Source organism: Typopeltis vanoorti, chromosome 1, assembly GCF_054136105.1.
Source record: "Typopeltis vanoorti isolate ZY-2024b chromosome 1, IOZ_Tvanoo_1.0, whole genome shotgun sequence".
NCBI classification, from domain to species: Eukaryota; Metazoa; Arthropoda; class Arachnida; order Uropygi; family Thelyphonidae; genus Typopeltis; species Typopeltis vanoorti.
The window spans coordinates 166,306,706-166,333,654 of record NC_143549.1 but is presented as its reverse complement, the minus strand read 5'-3'; the positions used below and the strand labels follow the sequence as shown (position 1 = coordinate 166,333,654).

The 26,949-nt window shown below is 36.4% G+C and overlaps 1 protein-coding gene across 2 annotated transcripts in view; it reads left to right on the top strand.

Moving 5' to 3' along the window:
• The window catches only part of LOC150110616 (26S proteasome non-ATPase regulatory subunit 5), a 107,491-nt gene that overhangs the window by 47,682 nt on the left and 32,860 nt on the right, over window positions 1–26,949 (top strand). For both annotated transcript variants that reach the window (XM_090395221.1, XM_090395229.1), the window contains exon 4: window positions 8,063–8,315. In XM_090395221.1, coding sequence (XP_090251347.1) covers window positions 8,063–8,315 — 253 coding nt within the window. The remainder of the gene's footprint in view (window positions 1–8,062; window positions 8,316–26,949) is intronic.

Genomic DNA, 26,949 nt, shown 5'->3' with positions numbered 1-26,949 from the left:
CAGACGCAATTAGTGCAACCATTTCATCTGCCTTGTTTCTTATACTTCTAGCATTGGTATACAAATACAACAACTCATTTCTGGATCTACAGCTAGTTCCACTGATACCACTCACTCGATGTGATCTCTCCATGCTGGACTGGGGCCATTTCCCTTTCTGCTTCTTCATTTTAGAACACTTTGCAATTCCATCTGTTTCCTTTTGATCCCTGATCATCCCATTACTTTCCTGCCTACACATTCTCTCACCTCCTCTTGGAGCATCCACCTTTCTCATGCTGTGTATCCCTGTCCACCCTGAGCCTCGCCGTTTCCCTGCTCCTCTTGCACACCCATTCTCTCATTTTCTATACTCATACCACTCACTTCCACATTCATTTCCACTCCTTCAATCTCTCCTGTCTTACTCTCCTGCTCTTCCACATCACTCCCCTCTCGATCTGATTCATTCTCTCTATTCACTTCTCTACCTTCCAGCAGCAGTCTCTCCAAGCGACTCACACCATAACCACTCAAATGCAGTCCATCGCTCCCATACAGCTCACTTCGTCCCTCAAACTCATTCCACACATTAACAAACTGTACTCCCATCTCCTCACACATTTCAGCCAGAATATCATTCATAATCCTTGCTCTCTGCCTCATTTCACCACAATCATACCTAGGCAACACACTGACCACCCTTCCTGTCACACTATTCTCCTTTATCTTTCCAAGCAGTCTCCTGACATTCATTTTGACATGCTCTTTGTTCTCTCTCAAATCATTCGTACCAATTAATACAATTAACTCTTTTGCTCGTTCCCCGCCTCATATTCAATGCCTCAATCACTCTACTCATTTTACCACCTGGAAAACATACCTTGTGCATTTTATCCTCTAGCACACCTTTAATAATGGAGTCGCCATACAACGCCACTCGCTCATATATTGCAAGGATAGAAAAATCAGAACTCCATGGTGGACACAGGACGTTAAAGAGGCATTGAAGGAAAAGAAGAAAGCATATCAAAAGTTCCTGGCAAATAAGTCAGCTTGTGCTCTTAGAGAATACAGAGGCAAATGTAAGAAAGCTAAACACTGTGTAAAACTAGCTAAACAAAAGTCCTGGGAGGACTTTGGCAAGAATATAGAAAATAAATATCAAGAAGGTGGCAAAATATTCTGGAGGTTGTTGAAGAAACTTAGAAATGGAAGAAAGAGTGCTGTAAAAGGAGTTAGAGACGATAAAGGTGATATGAAAATGGGAGAAAAAGATATCCTTGAAGTATGGAGTAATTACTTTGAAAAACTGCTAAATGAAACAAGCAGTGATGACAGCACAGTGATAAAAAACACTGACCAGGCATGCAGTCAGGAATACATATCCATACTTGAAGTAGAAAAAGAAATCAAAGGCTTGAAATGTGGAAAGGCAGCAGGAGTAGATGATATTCGACCAGAAATGCTGAAGTATGGTGGTATAAGAGTCTTACAGTGGCTGCACTGCATAGTTCAAGAGGCCTGGACAGAGGGATGAATTCTTGATGATTGGAATAGAGCTCTCATAGTAGTCATATATAAAAAGGGAAATAAAACTGAATGTGAGAATTACAGAGGTGTTTCCCTACTGAGTGTTCCTGGCAAGATTTATGCATGTATACTTGAGAAACGGTTGAGAAGAATTGTGGAAGAAAAGCTTGGTGAAGAAGAAGCTGCATTCAAACCAAATAGAGGCTGTTGGGATCAGATCTTCACTTTATGACAAATAGTCGAGAAAGCATGGGAATATAACAAAGATCTGTATTTAAGTTTTGTCGATCTGGAAAAGGCATATGACAAGGTGCCTAGAGAGAAGCTATTCAATACTATACAGTTATATTGTATCAATGGGGCATTATATCAAGCAATACTTAGTCTTTATTTGAGTTGTAAGTCAGCAGTTAGAATTGAAGGAAGTACAGGAAGATGGTTTAATGTCAAATCTGGTGTGAGACAAGGATGTACATTATCCCCTCTGTTATTCATTATCTATATTATGTCAGCTATTTGCTTTATGCTGACGATGTTATACTTCTAAATAAATCCGCTACAAGTTTGCAAGATTCCCTGACTAAATTGATTAACTTTTGTAATAGATATGATATGAATGTCAGCAATAAAAAGACAAAGACAATGAAAATAGGTAGAATCGTTGAAAATGTCAGCTGCATTGTGAACGGAGAACCTGTGGAACAAATAAAACATTTCAGCTACTTAGGCACGATTTTATTAAATTAAATATGGAAAGAGACAACAGAATTAACAAAGCTGGTATGGCAGGGGTGCTTAAGGGTCAAAGATGTATAACTGAGAGGAGACCTCCACATAGCCTTTGAAGGAATGCGGAGAACCGACCAGGGCTTCTGACCTAATGTCCAATCCTCACCTTCTCGTGGTGCACCCTGTTGGGTATCTACTTTGATACTGAACGAACGAGGATGGGCTGGCAATTTGGGATTTAGCCGACCAAATTGTATTCTTATTGGTTAAACCAAAATAAAAAACGATGGTACAACATGACAAAATTTCATGCCGGCTGGGGCGTCACCCGGTTAAACAAGGCCCCCGTTGTTTTCGCCAGGGAACCAGGGCGAACAGCGAAAAGTCAGCTACTGGAACAAATCTGAAAACAAACCCCAACTCAACATCACCAGAGTTAAAGATCGGTACTATCAACGTAAGAAGCCTGAATGGCAAAGAAATGGAGCTAGCTGAGGAATTAGATAAGTACCAGATCGACATAATAGGGGTGACTGAAACAAAAAAGACCAAAACTGGTGAGATCTTTCTGAGCAATAAATACAAAATGTTATATTTAGGCAATAACAATCAAGGAAAAGAAGGAGTAGCCATAGTATTCAACACAAAATACGAGGCTAATCTTCTTGAATGGCAGTCAGTCTCAAGTAGAGTAATGTGGGCAAATATGAGAATGGCGAACTGGACAATGAGACTTATTTGTGCCTATGGTCCCACAGAAGGTTCTACTAAGGTAGAAGTGGAGGAATTTTTTGAGGCTTTAGAAAAAGCAACTGACACAATGAAAAAGGAAAAGTTGGTCCTTGTTGGGGATCTAAATAGTAGAGTAGGAAATGATTGTGAGACATACAAAAATATTTTGGGAAATTTTGGAGACAAGAGCAAAGCTAATAATAATGGCAAATATCTGTTAGATTTCTGCTCAGGACATGGACTGGTTATTACTAACACCATGTTCCAACATGAAAATGTGCACAAATTCACATGGAGAGAAGAGGCTAGGAATAAGAAAAGTCTCATTGACTATGTTATTGTTGATAGTGATGTTTTCTCCCTGGTGCAGGACACCAGAGTGTACAGAGGATTTGAAATTGGAAGTGATCACTATTTAGTCTTGAGCAGGATAAAATTGAATTTCATATTGAAAAGAATAACATGTAAGAAAGTTTTAAAGCGAATAAAAGTTGAGCAGCTCTCAGATGTAAACTGTAGACTAAAATACAGAAATATTATTGAAAAGAAAATGAAAGAGTTTGAGAACAGGAATCAAACCTTGGAGATTCAGTGGCAAACTCTGAAGGAAACATTGATTGATTCTGCCAGAGAGGCATGTGGTGAGGTTGTGTGCAAGGATAAAAAAATCAGAACTCCCTGGTGGACACAGGAAGTTAAAGAGGCAGTGAAGGAAAAGAAGAAAGCATATCAAACGTTCCTGGCAAATAAGTCAGCTTTTACTCTTACAGAATACAGAGACAAATGTAAAAAAGCTAAACACTGTGTAAAACTAGCTAAACAAAAGTCATGGGAGGACTTTGGCAAGAATATAGAAAATAAATATCAAGAAGGTGGCAAAATATTCTGGAGGTTGTTGAAGAAGCTTAGGAATGGAGGAAAGAGTGCTGTAAAAGGAATTAGAGATGATAAAGGTGAAATGAAAACAGGAGAAAAAGATATCCTTGAAGTATGGAGTAATTACTTTGAAAAACTGCTAAATGAAACAAGCAGTGATGACAGCACAGTGATAAAAAACACTGACCAGGCATGCAGTCAGGAATACATATCCATACTTGAAGTAGAAAAAGCCATCAAAGGCTTGAAATGTGGAAAGGCAGCAGGAGTAGATGATATTCGACCAGAAATGCTGAAGTATGGTGGTATAAGAGTCTTACAGTGGCTGCACTGCATAGTTCAGAAAGCCTGGACAGAGGGACGAATTCCCGATGATTGGAGTAGAGCTCTCATAGTACCCATATATAAAAAGGGAAATAAAACTGAATGTGAGAATTACAGAGGTATTTCCCTACTGAGTGTTCCTGGCAAGATCTATGCAAGTATACTTGAGAAACGGTTGAGAAGAATTGTGGAAGAAAAGCTTGGTGAAGAATAAGCTGGATTCAGGCCAAATAGAGGCTGTCAGGATCAGATCTTCACTTTACGACAAATAGTCGAGAAAGCATGGGAATATAACAATGATCTGTATTTAAGTTTTGTCGGTTTGGAAAAGGCATATGACAAGGTGCCAAGAGAGAAGCTATTCAATACGCTGCAGTTATATGGTGTCAATGGGTCATTATATCAAGCAATACTTAGTCTTTATTTGAGTTGTGAGTCAGCAGTTAGAATTGAAGGAAGTACAGGAAGATGGTTTAATGTTAAATCTGGTGTGAGACAAGGATGTACATTATCCCCTCTGTTATTCATTATCTATATGGATCACATTATGAAGGAATGTGGTATTAAACCTGATATCAAAATTGGAGATGTTAATGTCAGCTCTTTGCTTTATGCGGATGATGTTATACTTCTAAATAAATCCGCTACAAGTCTGCAAGATTCTCTGACTAAATTGAATAGCTGTTGTAATAGATATGGTATGAAGGTCAGCAATAAAAAGACAAAGACAATGAAAATAGGCAGAATCATTGAAAATGTCAACTGTGTTGTGAATGGAGAACCTGTGGAACAAGTAAAACATTTCAGCTACTTAGGCACAATTTTTACTGAAGATGGTAAACTAAATTTAGAAATAGACAACAGAATCAGCAAAGGTGGTATCGTGGGAAGTCAATTGAATAAATTCATATGGAATAAGAAAGAAATTAGTCGGAACACTAAATTAGCTGTATACAAGACTGTGTTCAAACCAATTTTAACTTATGGATCTGAGAGCTGGGTCAGAAGTAAAACACTTGACCAAAGACTAGAGACCGCAGATATGAGAGTCCTGAGAAAGATTAGAGGCGTGAACAGATGGCATCAATGGCAATATCATATTAAAAATGAGGATATTAGGAAAGAACTTGACATTGTCAGCATCCAGGAATGCGTTAGCAGAGCTAATCTCAGATGGTATGGTCACTTAAATAGAATGGGAGAGGAAAGATTAGCAAAACAAGTGTTCTCTGCCAGGTTGGCAGGAAAACGACCCAGAGGAAGACCAAGATATAGGTGGATTGATACGGTACAAAGTGCCTTAGACGATAGAAATATAAGATCTGATAATGTTGGAGTCTTGACAAGTAACAGACTGATTTGGAGGAAAATTGTAGATAGGAAGTTAGTAATGATATAATTTTTTCATGTAGTACTGTCATATCCTGTACACCCCTTGAGGGTACATGGCAGGAATTTGATGATGATGATGATGATGGTATGGCAGGAAGTCAATTGAATAAATTCATATGGAACAAGACAGAAATTAGTCGGAACACTAAATTAGCTGTATACAAGACTGTATTCAAACCAGTTTCAACTTATGGATCTGAGAGCTGGGTCAGAAGTAAAACACTTGACCATAGACAAGAGACCGCAGATATGAGAGTCCTGAGGAAGATTAGAGGCGTGAACAGATGGCATCAATGGCAATATCATATTAAAAACGAGGATATTAGGAAAGAACTTGACATTGTCAGCATCTAGGATGCTTTAGCCAAGCTAATCTCAGGTGTCTTAAACAGAATGGGTCACTTAAACAGAATGGGCAAGGATAGATTAGCAAAACAAATGTTCTCTTCCAGGATGGCAGGAAAACGACCCAGAGGAAGACCAAGATATACAGGGTGTTCGGGATAAATTTGACATATTTATAATTAATTATATTTTTCCGTAAGTTACATGTATTAGCACACACTTCTCTTCATTTAAAAGTTTGGACCCTTCTTCATTCATATACAAGATGTCAGAAAGGATGGATAGCTGGAACCCACCTGAATCATGGAAGAGAATAACTTGTATCATGATGATTCGTGCCCGCCATCAAAATAAGGATATTACGACTGCTGCCCAATGCTCCCTGAATACAGTAAAAACAATCAGGCATGAACTAGAGACTTGCAATGGTGACTACGAGGATGTAGCAAGAAGAAAGATCCCTAGCAGACGATCTGATTGCGTTCGTACAGCAGAATTCCTCGCAAATCTGCAGGAACAGGTGTTGAAGAACCCTGGCATTGGAATTCGGGCTTTGTTCGTGGAGTTGCTAACTGTAGTCAAGCCCTGGATAACAAGGGTAGCCAATGGTAGGCCGTATGTATGGCAGCAGGATTTGGCCCCTTGCCACACCTCTGGGAAAAGTCAAAAATGGTTGTCTGAAAATTTCTACGACTTCACCAGTCCAAATGTTTGGCCTCCAAACTCCCCAGACCTTAACCCCATGGATTATTTTGTATGGGGCGCAGTGGAAAAAGACACCAATCGCACTTCCAGTAATACAAAAGCCCAGTTAATGGATAAAATTAAAACAGTTTTTGCGGCCCTTCCCAGGGAGACTGTAGCATCAGCTTGTTCGAGGTTGCGAAGCAGAATTGAAGCTGTGATCGATGCTAATGGTGGTTATTTTGAGTAAATCTTGTTGATAGTATTGTAATTAACTCTGCCTGTAATGTTTTTTTGTCAATTCGTTAAATTTAATAGATACAAAGAAGATTTTCTTTTTCCTTACGAAACTGTCAAATTTATCCCAAACACCCTGTAGGTGGTTCGATATGGTACAAAGTGCCTCAGACGATAGACATATAAGATCTGATAATGTTGGAGTCTTGACAAGTAACAGACTGATTTGTTGGAAAATTGTAGATAGGAAGTTAGTAATGATGTAAATTTTTCATGTAGTACTATCATATCCTGTACACCCCTTGAGGGTACATGTCAGGAATTTGATGATGATGATTTTTAACTACAAGTATGTGTCAAAATACTTTTTCAACATATTGTACAAATATATGGAAAAATGCACATCTCTTCAAAGAACTTAAAATCAAAGTATATGGCTTAGTTTTATTCCCCACAGAGAGTTGCATGCCTTGGTTGCAGATATATTGCACTGTAAAGCTGTTGTTCATGCTAGTCTCAATCTGCCTTAAGCAGATAGGGATGATGGTTTATTTCACCTAATATTTTTTTAATTTGAATGGAAATTAAAAATGGAATTATTAATCACAATAAAAATTATATTCAAAGAAGTGCATATTCTTTAAATTAATGGAGTGGATCGAAATTAATTTGTAAGGCAAAATATTGATTTACTAATTACTGTAATTGCTAATTACTACTGCCTTTGGTGGCATTTGCCATTTCCTTTTGTACAATAACATTTCTTGAACATACACACGCCCATGTGCACACACACATAGTACTTATGGGTTCTTTTGTGAAGTAATAATTTGACCTATAGCATTTGCAATCCAGCATGTTACTCACTCTTCTGAAAATGTGGTAATATAACAAGGTGGAAATGTATTATGTTACTTCATAATTAATTGTGACAAAATTAGAATATGTGGCAGCACAGTGTGATTGACACCCTTAAAAGCTACTATCAAAGAGTAAGTGATTATTCCAATTCTAGTTATTTGTGGAGCTGAACAAAGTCATAAATCTGATAGTCTGATATAGTTGAGTGATATAGTTTAAACACCAGGTGTTGTGTAATTTACTGTATACTGTTGAATAACTATAATTGTTGTATCGTAACAATTATAGTTATTCACAAATAGAGAGATCTGTGAAATATGACCCGAATAAAAATTTATTGAAATTTTTATTGAAATATTATGCTTTTTAGGTTTTAGTTGGCATAGCATGCACATCTCCAGAATTGCTTGAAGAAGTCATCAAAAGTGGTTACCTAATAAGGTTTTTAAATGAAATCAACAAAGAAGATGTCTTAGTAATGCTGAACTGTGTAGAGCTGTTGACTGATTTAGCACTTACTGATCATGGCTTGAAATATTTAATACAAGAAGGTAAAGTAGAGGAGCTACAAAAGATGCTTATCAAATCAACCACTGAGCCTTTACTTGGATTCATGGCACCAGGTAAGTATTGTTTAGTGATATTAATATATCATAGAACCTCATTAATAATCAGAATATGTGTGGCCCATGTTATATTCAGATTTTCTTTTTGATTGCATGAATAGGTGTTTGAGTGTACAATAAATGCATCATTTATCTGTGTGATTAATATGAGGAAGTTCCTTGTGAGATAATATTTTTATTATAAAAATCCCATACACGAGAGGAAGAAGTATAGTTCATCTGTGTTGTATGTGGAGTGCAGGTTGAGGGTTAGGAAGAAAGAAACCTATTAATTTTTTTTTTTATTTAAGAGTTAGAGATTGTAGTGAAGAGTACTTCATCAGTAAGGCTGTTCTAAAGAACAGAAGTATATAGAATAAAAGAGAAAGAGAAGAAGGGTTCACTGGGTCTGCAGTTGGACTGAAAAGGGATGTTGAGCAGCTAATGCTTGTGTTAACAGGTCCAGCGAAAAGTGGAGGAAAGATGGATGCCAGTTTGGGGGAGCATGTATGAGCTGGAATATAAAAGATTGTAAAAATATTATAGGACAGGTATTAGTATTGTACTCACAGCTTGTTGAGTATAATAAGGGAGATAACTTTAGGACCAGAGGCCTCTTTGTTGTCTAAGCTATTTAATGGTTTTGTGATATCTTTTTGCCAAATGATCCAGATCCAGGAGGCACATGATGCTCTGTTTTTGGTGTGGCTGGAGGTGATTTGCCTTGGTCATCATTTCTGGAGATTGAAAAAGAAAAGTGCCACCAAGAGGTCAGTTTTATTTTTAGGTGATGTAACAGTGGTGCCATCTGGATGGGAAAAAGGGGAAGCACAAGCAAAAGTTGTCTATTGGCCTTTGCAAGAGATGACAGCATGAAATGATATTTTTGTTTAATCCTTTATCCAATTGTAAGCAAACGAAGTTTGCATGTGAAGTATCTTCACTACTGGGCTACTTGTATATAGAGACTAATGACTTCGCATCAATTGCCTTAGTATCCCATAATGCAAAACACACACTCTTTTAGATGTGTATAATGTGATGCATTATTGGAAAAGGCCACTACCCAGACTGGTTTCAACCTTTATTGAGGTATGTTTAATTGCAGAGATACCTCTCCGAAAACTCTGTGTGATCTACAATAATACTCTAAATCTTACTGAGTGACCCTAAAGGTCACTCACTTGTTGTTCTTTCATTTAAATGTGATGTGAAGTGATGTCCAAAATATAGTCTACCACTTCTGACCTTCCATACTTGCGACTATGATAATAATGGACATTTTTTCTTATATTCTTCAAAGTAGATATTAACAGATCTTCCTCAGTCCATAGTAGGCCAGCTCATAGACATATAACATTTTATACAATCCTGAATGGGTAGATGGATCAATTTTCTCCTTAGGACAATATATAAAAGATATATATTAATAGAGTACAGGTACATCCACAATTTTCCCACATGCTTGGTTCCAGAGCCATGCTGGAATTGCTATTTTGCCAGACCAGCGGAGGTCACATAATAATTTATCAGTACACCTCTCACCCACTAATTATATGCTTCCCATATCGCTAAAGCACCACAGATGAATAGAAACTTAAATATTAAATGCAACGTATGAGTGAGTTAAGGGTTTAAATGAAGTACAGTGGTATCTCACTAATCTGAACCTCTTTAGTCCGAACCCTCCAGTAATCCGAACTGCAGTTTGAAAGAAAAAAAAAAGTTTTATTTATTATGTATTATTATTTTATGTACTATTATTTTTATTTAATAATTATTATTTTAAATGTTATTATTTATTTTATTATTATTACAGTACAATACAGTATTTTTTCATGCTGTCGATTGTACGGTTATACTGTAGACCTATTTTGATTTATTATGTGTTCACGTTTGCTTTTTTATACTGTACAGTACGTACCGTATTGTCGGCATGTATCACCGATGTCCTTAATGAACTGATTAGTCACCAGTATTGCACAGTGTTTGTTTATCTTTATGTTCCTTCAACAACAACAACGACTTAGCCTAAAGCCTGGCTATATATAACGCTCAGTTTTTCTTTGGTTATTGAAATCAAATGTTGTCTGAGTTGTCGTTTATTGTTTTGTGTTTTCGTAAGTTTTCAGTGAATGATTATCGATTGTTTTAGTAAGTGATTTTATTTTTCAGATAAATTTTAAAAGTGACAGTTTTATGGTCAAAGCTGTATAACTGAGAGGAGACATCCACATAGCCTTTAAAGGAATGCGGAGAACCGACCAGGGCTTCTGACCTAATGTCCAATCCTCACCTTCTCGTGGTGCACCCTGTTGGGTATCTACTTTGATACTGAACGAACGAGGATGGGTTGGCAATTTGGGATTTAGCCGACCAAATTGTATTCTTATTGGTTAAACCAAAATAAAAAATGATGGTACAACATGACAAAATTTCATGCCGGCTGGAGCGTCGCCCGGTTAAACAAGGCCCCCGTTGTTTTCGCCAGGGAACCGGGGCGAACAGCGAAAAGTCAGCTACTGGAACAAATCTGAAAACAAACCCCAACTCAACATCACCAGAGTTAAAGATCGGTACTATCAACATAAGAAGCCTGAATGGCAAAGAAATGGAGCTAGCTGAGGAATTAGATAAGTACCAGATCGACATAATAGGGGTGAATGAAACAAAAAAGACCAAAACTGGTGAGATCTTTCTGAGCAATAAATACAAAATGTTATATTCGGGTAATGACAATCAAGGAAAAGAAGGAGTAGCCATAGTATTCAACACAAAATACGAGGCTAATCTTCTTGAATGGCAGTCAGTCTCAAGTAGAGTAATGTGGGCAAATATGAGAATGGGGAACTGGACAATGAGACTTATTTGTGCCTATGGTCCCACAGAAGGTTCTACTAAGGTAGAAGTGGAGGAATTTTTTGAGGCTTTAGAAAAAGCAACTGACACAATGAAAAAGGAAAAGTTGGTCCTTGTTGGGGATCTAAATAGTAGAGTAGGAAATGATTGTGAGACATACAAAAATATTTTGGGAAAATTTGGAGAAAAGAGCAAAGCTAATAATAATGGCAAATATCTGTTGGATTTCTGCTCATTACATGGACTGGTTATTACTAACACCATGTTCCAACATAAAAATGTGAACAAATTCACATGGAGAGAAGAGGCTAGGAATAAGAAAAGTCTCATTGACTATGTTATTGTTGATAGTGATGTTTTCTCCCTGGTGCAGGACACCAGAGTGTACAGAGGATTTGAAATTGGAAGTGATCACTATTTAGTCTTGAGCAGGATAATATTGAATTTCATATTGAAAAGAATAACATGTAAGAAAGTTTTAAAGCGAATAAAAGTTGAGCAGCTCTCAGATGTGAACTGTAGACTAAAATAGAGAAATATTATTGAAAAGAAAATGAAAGAGTTTGAGAACAGGAATCAAACCTTGGAGATTCAGTGGCAAACTCAGAAGGAAACATTGGTTGATTCTGCCAGAGAGGCATGTGGTGAGGTTGTGTGCAAGGATAAAAAAATCAGAACTCCCTGGTGGACACAGGAAGTTAAAGAGGCAGTGAAGGAAAAGAAGAAAGCATATCAAAAGTTCCTGGCAAATAAGTCAGCTTTTACTCTTACAGAATACAGAGACAAATGTAAAAAAGCTAAACACTGTGTAAAACTAGCTAAACAAAAGTCATGGGAGGACTTTGGCAAGAATATAGAAAATAAATATCAAGAAGGTGGCAAAATATTCTGGAGGTTGTTGAAGAAGCTTAGGAATGGAGGAAAGAGTGCTGTAAAAGGAATTAGAGATGATAAAGGTGAAATGAAAACAGGAGAAAAAGATATCCTTGAAGTATAGAGTAATTACTCTGAAAAACTGCTAAATGAAACAAGCAGTGATGACAGCACAGTGATAAAAAACACTGACCAGGCATGCAGTCAGGAATACATATCCATACTTGAAGTAGAAAAAGAAATCAAAGGCTTGAAATGTGGAAAGGCAGCAGGAGTAGATGATATTCGACCAGAAATGCTGAAGTATGGTGGTATAAGAGTCTTACAGTGGCTGCACTGCATAGTTCAGAAAGCCTGGACAGAGGGACGAATTCCCGATGATTGGAGTAGAGCTCTCATAGTACCTATATATAAAAAGGGAAATAAAACTGAATGTGAGAATTACAGAGGTATTTCCCTACTGAGTGTTCCTCGCAAGATCTATGCAAGTATACTTGAGAAACGGTTGAGAAGAATTGTGGAAGAAAAGCTTGGTGAAGAACAAGCTTGATTCAGGCCAAATAGAGGCTGTCAGGATCAGATCTTTACTTTACGACAAATAGTCGAGAAAGCATGGGAATATAACAAAAATCTGTATTTAAGTTCTGTCGATTTGGAAAAGGCATATGACAAGGTGCCAAGAGAGAAGCTATTCAATACGCTGCAGTTATATGGCGTCAATGGGGCATTATATCAAGCAATACTTAGTCTTTATTTGAATTGTGAGTCAGCAGTTAGAATTGAAGGAAGTACAGGAAGATGGTTTAATGTTAAATCTGGTGTGAGACAAGGATGTACATTATTCCCTCTGTTATTCATTATCTATATGGATCACATTATGAAGGAATGTGGTATTAAACCTGATATCAAAATTGGAGATGTTAATGTCAGCTCTTTGCTTTATGCGGATGATGTTATACTTCTAAATAAATCCGCTACAAGTCTGCAAGATTCTCTGACTAAATTGAATAGCTGTTATAATAGATATTGTATGAAGGTCAGCAATAAAAAGACAAAGACAATGAAAATAGGCAGAATCATTGAAAATGTCAACTGTGTTGTGAATGGAGAACCTGTAGAACAAGTAAAACATTTCAGCTACTTAGGCACAATTTTTACTGAAGATGGTAAACTAAATATAGAAATAGACAACAGAATCAGCAAAGCTGGTATGGTGGGAAGTCAATTGAATAAATTCATATGGAATAAGAAAGAAATTAGTCGGAACACTAAATTAGCTGTATACAAGACTGTGTTTAAACCAATTTTAACTTATGGATCTGAGAGCTGGGTCAGAAGTAAAACACTTGACCAAAGACTAGAGACCACAGATATGAGAGTCCTGAGAAAGATTAGAGGCATGAACAGATTGCTTCAATGGCAATATTATATTAAAAATGAGGATTTTAGGAAAGAACTTGACATTGTCAGCATCCAGGAATGCGTTAGCAGAGCTAATCTCAGATGGTATGGTCACTTAAATAGAACGGGAGAGGAAAGATTAGCAAAACAAGTGTTCTCTGCCAGGTTGGCAGGAAAACGAACCAGAGGAAGACCAAGATATAGGTGGATTGATACGGTACAAAGTGCCTTAGACGATAGAAATATAAGATCTGATAATGTTGGAGTCTTGACAAGTAACAGACTGATTTGGAGGAAAATTGTAGATAGGAAGTTAGTAATGATGTAATTTTTTCATGTAGTACTGTCATAACCTGTACATCCCTTGAAGGTACATGGCAGGAATTTGATGATGATGATGATGATGATGAACTTCATTTTTTATTTTGCTGTTTTTAGCACTAAAGTTTATTTCGTTAAAATGGCTACCAGGTCGAAGCCTAATAAAAGAAAACACATAACATTATCATTGTCGGATAAGTGCAAAATAATTCAGTGTCTGGAAAAGAGTGAATCAGCCGTACAATTTGCTACTAAATACAATGTCGGGAAATCTACAATCAGTGACATAAAATAAAAAAAAAAGATAGGATTTTAACTTGTGTTTCAACCACAGAAGAAGGACCAAGCAAGAGACAAATGATTTCTGAAACTCTGAAAACAAGTGATTTTTCTTTACTTGATTCTGCTGTTTACACGTGGTTTCTTCAAGAAAGAAGTCGCCATACTCCCATCTCCGGAGACATTTTAAAGCAGAAAGCTAAGCATTTCATTTCCATTCACAAATTTAATCAGATCAGAAATTCAAAGCAAGTGATGGTTGGCTAGGTTTCACAATTTCGTACCGTCTGTTAAAACTTATTTAAAATCCCAGAATTTGGAACAGAAAGCACTTTTATTATTGGATAACTGTCCTGGACATCCTCCGGCAGATGAATTGATTAGTAAGGATGGAAATTTTACGGTTATGTTTTTGCCTCCAAACTGTACTCCATTGTTGCAACCAATGGATCAGAACATAGTACAATCCATTAAATTAAAATAGCCTAAAGACCTGCTTTTAAATGAAATTTCCCAAAATTATGACGTTACCACATCGATAAAAAATATAAATTTGAAGGATGTAGCATTCTCAGTTGATGCTGTTTAGGAAGCCGTCGAACCTGAAGGAATTCGAGCATCATGGAAAAAAGTGTGGCTTTCTAGAATTTACCAAGATAACTACGGTGATACATAAAATGAGGAAATTAAAAACGTACATAATTCAGTTAAAAATATAAATCCAGATGTTCATATTTCACCAACAGATGTTGCGGAATGGATTACAGGTAGAACCGAAAGTGAATTCGAAATCAAATCAGATGATGAAATTATAAATATGACGTTACAGAATGAATTAGAAGACGATGATGACAATGAAGAACTCGAAGAAAAAAAAAGTAAAACATGAAGAGGCAGTTGACAGTTTCGATGTGTGTATAGAATGGGATAAGCAGAATGATACACCATTCCACAAAATTTTGTTGCTAATGGCTCCGAGAAGAAGCATTCGAAAAAAGTTGAGCTTCCAAGAAGCAAAAGAAAATCAGTGACTTTTTTACAAAGAAATAAAAAAATTTTTTGTGTTATTTTGTGAAACATTTTTTTGTGTTCTGTACAAGAAAGTGATATTTTTTACGCAAATTAAATTATGTACTGAACTATGCAATTTTATTAAATCAGAATCCTCAACAATACAGTACATACAAACTAAATTTTACGTTACAGTACAGTAGCTTTTTTTCTATTAGTTACTTCATTTATTTACAGAATTAAATTGACGTATCATTAGAATCTGATTATTTTTGTTTTAAACGCTAGTTATTGTTGTCTCGTGGGGTAAATTCTCTAATCCGAACGAGCACGGTTTTTATTAGTTCGGATTAGCGAGATACCACTGTACATTGGTATCATTGATACAGTGCAAGTGGATATGGACTTATGATGGACACCATGACCAATGTGAATTGACCCATGTTTAAAAACAAAGCTAGGTTTAAAGGTAAGTAAAATATGCTAAGAATCATTTGAAATCAGGAGATCACCATCAAGTGCAGATATACCGTATTTGCCGGCGTATAAGACGCACCCCCTTTTTTTGTACACATTTTTTAGGAAAAAAAAACTTTATTACTGAATATTATAATGAATTTACAGTATTTCAAATATAAAGTAATAAGTAGGTCTACTTTCAACAAATACCCACTCTAACTAGTAAAGAGTACTCACCTTTTAATCTTCTTCATCAAAACCCAGAAATTCATCTCCAGAGCTAAATGAAGAGGCACTTGAAACCTCTTCTAAATCAGAATCTGAGTACTCATGCAACAAATTGTCCTCTGTACCATCCAGTGCATTGCTAATACCACACCTTAAATGATTTAACCACTGTCTCAGTTTTCACAGCATCCCATGAAGCTTTGACCCACTCATAAACTTGCAAAATGCTAGGTTCTTCCTTCTTCCTGATGGCGTACCCTCAAAATCTGAAGGCTGCATCCAGCTGTTCCACTTCTCCTTCATAAATCCCTTAAATGGTGTATTAATACAGACATCTAAAGGTTGAAGCTGACTAGTTAGACCTCACCTCCTGGAATTACAGCTAACTGAGTTTTCAATTCCTTGAGTTTATTTTTAACATCTTCTGTTCTGTGAGAACGAAACTAATCCCATCAGGCTTCTTCAACAGTCTGCCAGGACTTCTAGACCAAATTTTATCTATCCATAACTTCATTCCTCCTCCATCCAGCCTTTTGCGTGAACATGTACAAACACTCCTTTAAGCAGTTTTTCTTGGGTGGTGTCTTCCTTTTAAAAATCAATAGTGGCGGCAATTTTGTCCCATCTGTAGTTAGTTTTTTGGAATCTACAGTTTTTTTGAGGGCACATCAAAAGTAAGCGGAACCTCGTCCATGTTTCCTATTTGCACAAGTTCAAACTTTTCTTGCTTCCTTGCGTTAATGACGAATCGATGAAATTCAATAATTTTTTCTTCATATTCAGGTGGCATCTTTTGTGATATTTTTGTTTTAGTCTGCATGCATAGCTGATGATTCATAGCATGAATCATGCTATGAATCATGCATAGCATGATTCATAGCTTCATGAATCTTGAACCCCATGATGTTGATCCAGTAAAGTTGATCCTTCTGTTAGTGGCTTTCTTGTTTAATGATTATTCATCTTGCTTTCGCTTGATGAATAATCATTTTTGTAGACACTGAAAGTCCAGCTTTTCTGTGATCTAAAATCCAAGTATTCAGTTCTGCCTCAAGTTCTGGCCATTTTGCAGTTCCACTTCATATGTTATGTTTACTGTGAGTTGCTTTTTTTTAGATCCTCTTCCTGATTCCGCTAAGTTCTTATCATTTTCTCAGTTGGGGGGGGTGACCCGAAATGCCTCTCTGCAGCCCTGTTTCCGTGTTCTTTAGCATACGCAATCACACATAGCTTGTATGCAATATTGTAACAATGCTGAACTTTTTCAATCATAATTTGCGAAGAAAATTTGAGAAAATTTAATGGCAGAAATTTATCACCGTTCACAACAACCACGACAACAATTGGAAACTTTAAACGAACTTTCTAAACACACAGCTGTGATCGTCGATGACACCACATGCGCATCCACTGAATTCTATGTAACTGGAATGCTCTCACACACCGTAAGGAAGCAAGAAAGAAATCGCATAACTCGGAACAGAGAAAATTTCCAGAAATAAAAGTAATAAAAAACTGAGTATCGGCATATAAGACGTACCCTTTTTCCGGACCTATTTTCAAAGGAAAAAAGTGCATCTTATATGCAGCCAAATATGATAATTAGTGCAAGGATGTGCATATACATCATCTGTGTTGACCCAGTTAACTAGGGATGGCTACAGAATTTCTAGTGGCTCTCATAATTTTCTTTAGGAAGAGCCAGACCAGCTGATGCCATAAAATTGGTAGTGTACCTGTATTAATTAATATACAGGGTGTTCGGGATAAATTTGACATATTTATAATTAATTATATTTTTCCGTAAGTTACATGTATTAACACACACTTCTCTTCATTTAAAAGTTTGGACCCTTCTTCATTCATATACAAGATGTCAGAAAGGATGGATAGCTGGAACCCACCTGAATCATGGAAGAGAATAACTTGTATCATGATGATTCGTGCCCGCCATCAAAATAAGGATATTACGACTGCTGCCCAATGCTCCCTGAATACAGTAAAAACAATCAGGCATGAACTAGAGACTTGCAATGGTGACTACGAGGATGTAGCAAGAAGAAAGATCCCTAGCAGACGATCTGATTGCGTTCGTACAGCAGAATTCCTCGCAAATCTGCAGGAACAGGTGTTGAAGAACCCTGGCATTGGAATTCGGGCTTTGTTCGTGGAGTTGCTAACTGTAGTCAAGCCCTGGATAACAAGGGTAGCCAATGGTAGGCCGTATGTATGGCAGCAGGATTCGGCCCCTTGCCACACCTCTGGGAAAAGTCAAAAATGGTTGTCTGAAAATTTCTACGACTTCACCAGTCCAAATGTTTGGCCTCCAAACTCCCCAGACCTTAACCCCATGGATTATTTTGTATGGGGCGCAGTGGAAAAAGACACCAATCGCACTTCCAGTAATACAAAAGCCCAGTTAATGGATAAAATTAAAACAGTTTTTGCGGCCCTTCCCAGGGAGACTGTAGCATCAGCTTGTTCGAGGTTCCGAAGCAGAATTGAAGCTGTGATCGATGCTAATGGTGGTTATTTTGAGTAAATCTTGTTGATAGTATTGTAATTAACTCTGCCTGTAATGTTTTTTTGTCAATTCATTAAATTTAATAGATACAAAGAAGATTTTCTTTTTCCTTACGAAACTGTCAAATTTATCCCGAACACCCTGTATATCTTTTATTAATAAAGTATGCTAGATTTTTTTTTTTTTTTTGGTACTCAGAGGATGCTGGTCTGAATGTGCTTAAATATTTATGGGTTATGAATTTGTAGTTTATTTTGTCCTTATTATGATAAGTATTAGTTTAAAATCTGATACAAAGAAGCAAAACTTATATAGTATCAATGGCAGAACACAAACAGAATATTTAAAAGCAAAATACTCTTAATGAACTCATACAACTATTAACAGTAAAACATAATAAAGTAATAATAACTTTTCACAGTAATGGTATTACATTCTGAGTAAACAACATAACCATTTCAAATAAAATGGTTATTCCTTGTGGTCTGTACCTAAACACAGATTACAAGGAATACCACTTTTAAATTAATTCTTTAATTCTTTGCAGATATTTCAAACTTCATATTAGAGTGCACTATTTTTCTTAGGTCCTTTTTCATGTTCTACTTGTTTTGATTTTATTCTTATCCGAATAATAGTTCATCCTAAGAATTTTGTTATCCAAATGTTAAATGTTAATTGCCATTTCTCAGAACAATGATATATGCTATTTTAGTATGCCTGAAGCAGTAGTCCTTGATATTCATTATTCATTACCCTACTCACTTTATTATTGCCAGCAAATTTATTATCATCAATTTCCTGATATACAAGGATGTACAGAATATTGTGATGGTGCTACATGAAAAAGATTACTTTATTACTAACTTCCTATCAACAGTTTTTCTGAAAATCATCTGTTATCTTGCAGGGCTCTAGTGTTGTCAGACCGATGTTTCAGTGTTCTAAGGAACCAACCAACTTCTAACCATATCAGTCCACCTAGATTTTGGTCTAACTCTTGGTCATTTTTATGGCATTCTAGTATCAAACATCTGTTTTTCTAACTTGCCTTTCCCATTTAAGTGACCATACCACCTAAGATTAGCTGTACCCACACATTCCTGAATACTAAGAACAAGTTCTTTCCTAATATCTTCATATTTAATATGAGTCTGCCACTGATGGCATCTGTTTACTCCTCTAATTTTTGCAGAACTATTTTATTATTATTATTATTACTACCACGGGCTACTCCAGGAGTCCTTAGACTCATCGAGGGAGGCCCTAAACATCATGTTCACACAGCTGTTCAACATTCTCACAGTATCTATCATACCTTGCATTGAACTCACTCACTGTCATAGCACCCACAACAGACTCTGGCAGCTTATTCCACTCATTTACCACTCTAAAAGTAAAGAACCCAGCTCTAACACCCCTGCTAACCACGCTCTTGCCCAGCTTCCATGGGTGTCCCCTAGTTCTCCCACCACCAGTCCTGATCTCAAAAATATCATCTGAATTAATCCTATAGAAACCTTTTAGCAATTTGAATGTCTCAATCATATCTCCCCTTTTCTGCCTATCAACTAGTTTCTGCAACCCACAAATCTTCAACCTGTTCTCATATGGTTCATTCCATAGACCTGCTATCATCTTAGTCACTCGTCTCTGGATCCTCTCAACCTCCTCCCCATCAAGAAGGAACCGAGGTGACCAAATTTGGGCACAGTAGTCGAGATGAGGTCTTATCAGGGCTCGGTACAGAGGTACAATAACTTGTTTTTCTCTGCTCGTCAAGGTATTTTTCAACAACCAAGTGAGTTGATGAGCTGATTTAGCTACTTTCGCAATGTGCCCCCTAAACTTCATCTCCCTATCCACCAACACTCCCAAGTCCCTGGCCTCATCAATCTCTTGGAGTACAGTTCCACCAATGTGGTATACTGCTGCTAATCTTTTCACTCCGAAATGCATAACCTTACATTTTGTCACATTAAATTGACATCCATTCTCCTTAGTCCAGAACTCCAATCTATCTAAGTCATCTTGCAAGACTTTGACATCTTCTGCATTCACTATTGCCCTACCCAACTTTGCATCATCAGCGAACAAATGAACTGTCCCACTTAGACCCTTCCCTATATCGTTATAAGAGGTGGGCTTCAGTCTTCGATCAACTGCTTTATTTCTAACCCAACTCTAGATTCATAAGTTAACATTTGCTTGAACACCGTCTTGCTTACAGCTATTTTACTGTTATGACTAATTTCTCTCTTATTTCATATAAATTCATTCTTTTGACTCCTTGCCGTACTGGCTTTTGTTGATTCTGTTTATTTCTATATTTGACTACTTCAGTAAAAAATTGTGACTAAATAGTTGAAATATATCTCAACTATTTAGCCACATTTTGCATTTTGTGTATTGGACTATTAATCGTTATAATAGTTAATAGATACACAAACATCCTACTGATCCTGAGTGTTTTTAGCAGGATTGAAAATAACAGGTGCATTCCAACAATTTTCATGATCTCCAGATCTCCACACTGCATGTTAAACCCATACAGTTATCCAACTCTCTCTCTCTCTCTCTCCCCCCTGATAAGCATGTGATTGTTGGCTGTGCACAGTCTCACTGACAGAATCAGGCTTGGGCAATTTTATGGGCAATGCAGGGAGTGTGCAGAAGTTGTAACAGTATTTACGGCAAGACTGTGTCTGCAGTATATATACCTTCTATCAAGACAGGCCTAAAGAAGGTAAGGTTTGAACATTAGGCCAGAAGTCTGTCACTTTGCCACATTTCTTAAATCACTCTTTGGCTGTATCCTCTCAGTTATTTAGCTTTAATCCTTTCACATTAAATTTTTAATTTCATAATCATTATCATTGATAAAAATTAAGAACAACGTGGACTTAATACTAGTCCTTCTAGATCTTGCTAGTTACTGAAGCAAATCGCAGCACAACCATTTACTTTCTTCCATATCTTTTGCTTAACCATCCTTCCAGCTACTTCAGCTTGTTATTCTTGATGATGTTCTCAGGTTTAAAAATAAGAGGGAAGCTATTCAATATCTTGAATAGCATCCTCTCTTTTCTCATAAAATTCTTCAATTTCTTCATCACCTTGGTGCATAAATCTGTATAATCATCAGTGGTTTTGGTTTTGTTTCTATTAAAATTGGTATTTTTCTTTCAGATTTCCTATTAATATTAATAACAATGTGAGTCTTCCTTTTCTATAGTGAATGCAGCTCCCCCTCCACTTCCCATAACTTTATATTCCTTACCATTTAGAAGAGTAGTTAAAAATTCCATGTTACCTTTCCAGAATGTCTCTGAAAATCCATTATGGAAAGGCAATGTGGAATATGGAAAGGCAGTAGAGAAATCGAACAATTAGACATTAAAATGCTTGGATTTTCAGAGACATTCTGGAAGGCAATATTTGGTAACTGAGAATGAAATTAGAAATAAAAGATATAAATAAAGTGTTAAAATTGGTCTTTTAATGTGTAACTGTTCCATTTCTCTTTACACACTTTCTACTTTTCCTTGTATTTTCACTGTCTATATGGAGTATATGACTAGCTTAATTTATAATCAGTATATCTGTTCACATGACCTTATGTTTAGTTTTCACCTTCTTACGATGCATCCTGTTAATAGATATTGACCTGGATACTGAACAAACAAGAATGCACTTGCAGTTTAGGATTTATCCAAACAAATTACACCGATTTCTATAAATTAAAGAACAAAGAGATAAATCACAATAACTCAAAAACTGTATAATGACTTTTTATGCATTTGGTGAAAAGAAGTATGATATGAGATATGAAAGAAACACCCACAATTATAAATAAATAGTTTAATTCAGTAACAAATGGGTACATGAGCACAATCGTCAAAAACAAGAGGTCAAAATGAGATTGTCAAAGTGCCTCAATAAGGAATGTTGGTCACATCTCTCAGCAAAATGATGCTCACAATTTCTTACTATTCATAATGGTCTCCTGGAGCTTAGTTGGTAATTATTATTATATGGGCAACTTCACAGAGGCTGTAGACTTATTGGGTGAGATCCTAAACATTATGTCAAGCACTCATTCACAAAAAAGTTTAGTCCCCAAAACCTAAGCACACTCTTGCCAAATTTTCAAGGATGGCCCCTAGTTCTCCCACCACCAAACCTGTTCTGAAAAACTTCTTCTCTATTAATCCTGTTAATATTTATTTTTTGTTTCCAAGATATCCAGAAATTCCAACAAACTGTCTAGTAGTCCTGGCCAACTGCTTGTACAAGATTTTGTAAAAAATGATTAACATTTATCTTTTATGGTTTCCAGAAAGCAGTAATCTTTTTTCCAATACACAATTTGGATTCTGTAAGAATCGTGTATATCAGATCATGACACAACTGGAAAATATACTTTTTTTAAGGAAAGCATTAGAGATACTTTCCTAAACAAGTTATCCTTCAGTATCAGTTTTCTTAGATATAAAGTTCAATATGTTAAAAGACCTACATAGCTTTATTTCTAGAGGCAATTTCCTCTTTTTATTCTTTTTCAAAAAAAAAAAAAAAAAGAGTTCTCACTAATACCAAAGTTCAATGAATCTTTCAAGTCCAAGTACAGTCTGCTATCTCCTGATTCTTTCTCCACCAGGACAGAATCCCATGAGGTTCTGTGTTAAGTGTCATATTATTCACTATCATAGTTAGCTTGATAGAATAATAATTCCTGCTACCATAAGCAGTGCCCTCTGTGTGGATGACTTTATCATATTTTTATTTGTTTCCATATTTGAGAATAGGCATAACACATGCTTGTTGTCAGTAAATCTTTGGAACAGGATATGAGGTTACAGAAAGAGATCATTGATGTTTAGGAATAAGAACATTGGACACAGAGCCCTGGAATTGGTAAGGAAATCTGAAGGGAGAAGACCATCCATCCATCATCTTACATAGCAAATGAACTAGAGAGAAAGCTAATGACCAGGCAAAGGGAGGATGGCAAATAAAATGTAAGCTGCTATGCCAGATCTTCATCCAAAGAAACACTCTGGAAATGTCAAAAGTTACCACACGAGTTTCTCTAGACCTTTCCATGTCATGTATTTAAATGGTGGGCTAGGAAATCTGCTGTGAAGGATGACTGACAGAATCCATATTAGTAATCACTGATTAATTGGTTTGCCTTATGTAGTGAAGCAGTTGGCTGTTGATGACCTATTCTGTTGGTTATGAGAGGATTGAGGTGAGGGCCTTACAACATTAATCAGATGGCTGACTTTTGTCTCTTTTTTTTGTGATGTGCTGAATATAAGTTTGCTTCTGTGTTTTTAGGTAAATGCCAGAGTAGTATGAAAACTTGAAAGGATGATAGAAGATGAATTTTAACTAACTATGGCCAAAATTTCCATGCTATTAAGGATATTTGCCTTTTTGGCACAGAGTTATGCATGAGCCATCCGTTGTATAATTCAAAGGTGTATAATTTGCCTTGGTCATATGTATAAGCCAGCCTGGTTGGCCAAGTCATTAGCATATCTGCTCGCCAGCCAAGAGGTGCTGTGGGTTCAAATCCCGCCAAGGGCATGGATGTTTGTGATTGTCCTACTAAACGTTTATCATATGTACCATTGTCACCTGTGTCCTGGCACAGTATGACCTTGGTGTCTTTGTGCCATTAAAAAATTGAATCAAAATCATACGAGGGTGGTCTGAAAAGTTCTCGGCCTAACAATGAAAAAATGAATTTATAATTTCAAAATTATTTTTATTTCTCAGCATAATCTCCCTTAAGACTAATACATTTATTCCAGCGATGCTCCAGCACCATTATCCTGTCCCTGTAGTGATTCTCAGTAAGATCTGCAAAATACCCCTCTACAGCTGCAATCACCTTTTGAGTCAAAGAAAAATGCTGACCAGCAAGGAAAAGTTTTAGTTTTGGGAAGAGATAGAAGTCAGAAGGAGCCAAATCTGGGGAATAGGGTGGATGTTCCAACAATTCATAATGTAGATCCCCTTAATTTTTCCCATTACCAAAACCCCTTTGTGAGCAGGTGCATTGTCCTGATGAAATATGATTTTTTTCTTCTGCAATCAGGTCTTTTCTCATGAATTTTTTCATCTAGTCTGGTTAAAAGATCAGAATAATATTCCCCAATTATTTTTTACACTTTTCAAGATAATTAATAAATAAAATGCCTTTAGTATCCCAAAACAATGATGCCATGACCTATCCTGCTGATGGAACCGACTTTGTCTTCTTTGGTGCTGAACAACCAGCTTCTGTCCACTGTTTTGGCTGCTGTTTGGATTCTGGTGTGTAACGGTGAATCCAAGTCTCATCCATAGTAATAAATCGATGCACAAAATCAGTTTTATATTGTTAAAACGCTCCAAGCACTGTTCAGAGATTTTCATCCAAGAACAGCACCCATCTTGCACAAAGCTTTTTCATTTTCAATTCTTCATGCAAAATATATCCTACATGTTCTTTTGAAATGCCTATAATCTCAACAATTTCATGCACTTTGAATCGCTGGTCATCCAATACCATATCGTGCACTTGATCAATGATTTTTGGTGTTGTTACACTTTTTGGACATCCTTCATGTGGATCATCTTCAAGGCTGGTACGGCCACAGGTAAACTCAGCAGCCCATTTCTTAATTGTCGAAAATGAAGGAGAAGAGTGCCTGTAAAATATTATGAACTTGGAATAAATTTTTTTTGGTTAAAACTTCTTTGTAAAAGAAGTTTTAACCAAATATAACCAGTTATAACCACATGATACTCAATTTTATCCATTTCCAGGGATACAGACAACACTTTTGCTGCAGATAACTGTATAAAACAAACTACATGATAGAATGACTTGCAATTTCACATGGATGCTTATGACAGATGTACCAACTTAGAAAAAATAATCTTGCTGATAGTGTTGCCGTCTATAGTCTAGGCCAAGAACTTTTCAGACCACCCTCATATGTACAATTTGCCTTGGTCATATGTACAAGAAATAGGGGAATTGACCATCATCAGAAACCAGAAGGTTCAACTGTTTGAACAGGGGGTAATTTTTTTACATTTTCCTTTTCAGAATCAGATTTTTTTAATAGTTCGAAGTTCTATTTTCTGACTTGAGCCACTTCAAATATATCTAATTGCTATCTTGGAACTGATTTGACACATTTGTTGGAGAACCAAGATTTTGATAATGGCCAGTGATTATATTTGGAGTAAGAATGAAGGCCCCCTCATTGCAGCAAGGATTAGTTAGAAATTTTTCCAAATAGGAAAAGTATGGTATTAATACTCTTCATAAGAACTGTTCATTAAGAAACCATATAGGAGGACAGAAAGAAATGGGGTGCTTAAATGTACCTGACATGACAATTTCTGTGGGAGCATTTGATGATGATTCTTTAGGTTTTCAAGCGCTCCATTTGTGAAAACAGGCCACACAGCAAATGGGTAGAGCTGGTTTGGCTTCTAGACCCTATACAAATTTTTAATAGCACTTGTGGCATAATATTGTTTATTAGACACACATATTTACAAGAATATAATAATTTTATTATTTATTATTAAACATTTTATTATGTTGACCAGAAACTAACTAGTCATCATCAGTGCATCAGCATAATCACAAGGTGAAACTAGAACAAAGAATGTTAATCCTATTTCTAGAGATGAGCCATATGTTGGATGCCACCTAGTGTGTGTTTTCTTTAATTGTTATCTCCTTTTATTGTAAACACACACTAGGTGGCATCCAACATGTGGCTTATCTGTAGAAATAGGATTGACATTCTTTGTTCTAGTTTCACCTTGTGATTATGCACTGATGATGACTAGTTAGTTTCTGGTCAACATATTTAATAAAATTATTATATTCTTGTAAATATATGTGTCTAATAAACAATATTATGCCACAAGTGCTATTAAAAATTTGTATAGTGTCTAGAAGCCAAACCAGCTCTACCCATTTGCTGTGTAGCCTGTTTTCACAAATGGAGCTCTTGAAAACCTGAAGAATCATCATCAAATGCTCTCAAATTTACAATTAAGTGGATTTGAAATAAAATATAATTTAATTAGATAATGAAATAGCACAGCATTATATTAAATTAAAAAAAAAAATTAACCAGTTAGAGGGGTGGGGGAATCACATTATTACCATTTATGAGGAAGACTCCCAAATCTTGGCAATAGGGAGATAGTCAATCTGATTTTAATTTGGATGGTGTAGAAGTGCCTCAGCCCTCTTTTTAAATAACTACTCAAACCTAAACCTGCACTGATATACTGCAAATATTCTGTGGTCAGTGATCCACTTCATGCTGAGCAAGGCCTGATTTTTCAGGTTTATTGTTGTTAATATAAGATTGGTGTTCTTGTAGTCATTTTTCAACAGAATGTCTTTTTTTGTGCAAAGTATCAGAGGAAGCAATCACATTGAGCCTGGTGTTTACAAGGAAAGGAGAGTGGTGTGCTTTTATCTTTTGTGGATGGTAACCAAGAGGAGATTTTGTTGATAGGAAAAAATAAGAGCTAAATTGTATCTTTTCAAGATCTTGGTAATCATTTCAGAGATGCCTGTGATGTATGGGATAGGGAATTGCCATACAGGTTCAGGGTTTTTTTGGCATTGAGTTTGTAAGAGAGTCCAATATGCATTTAAACTTC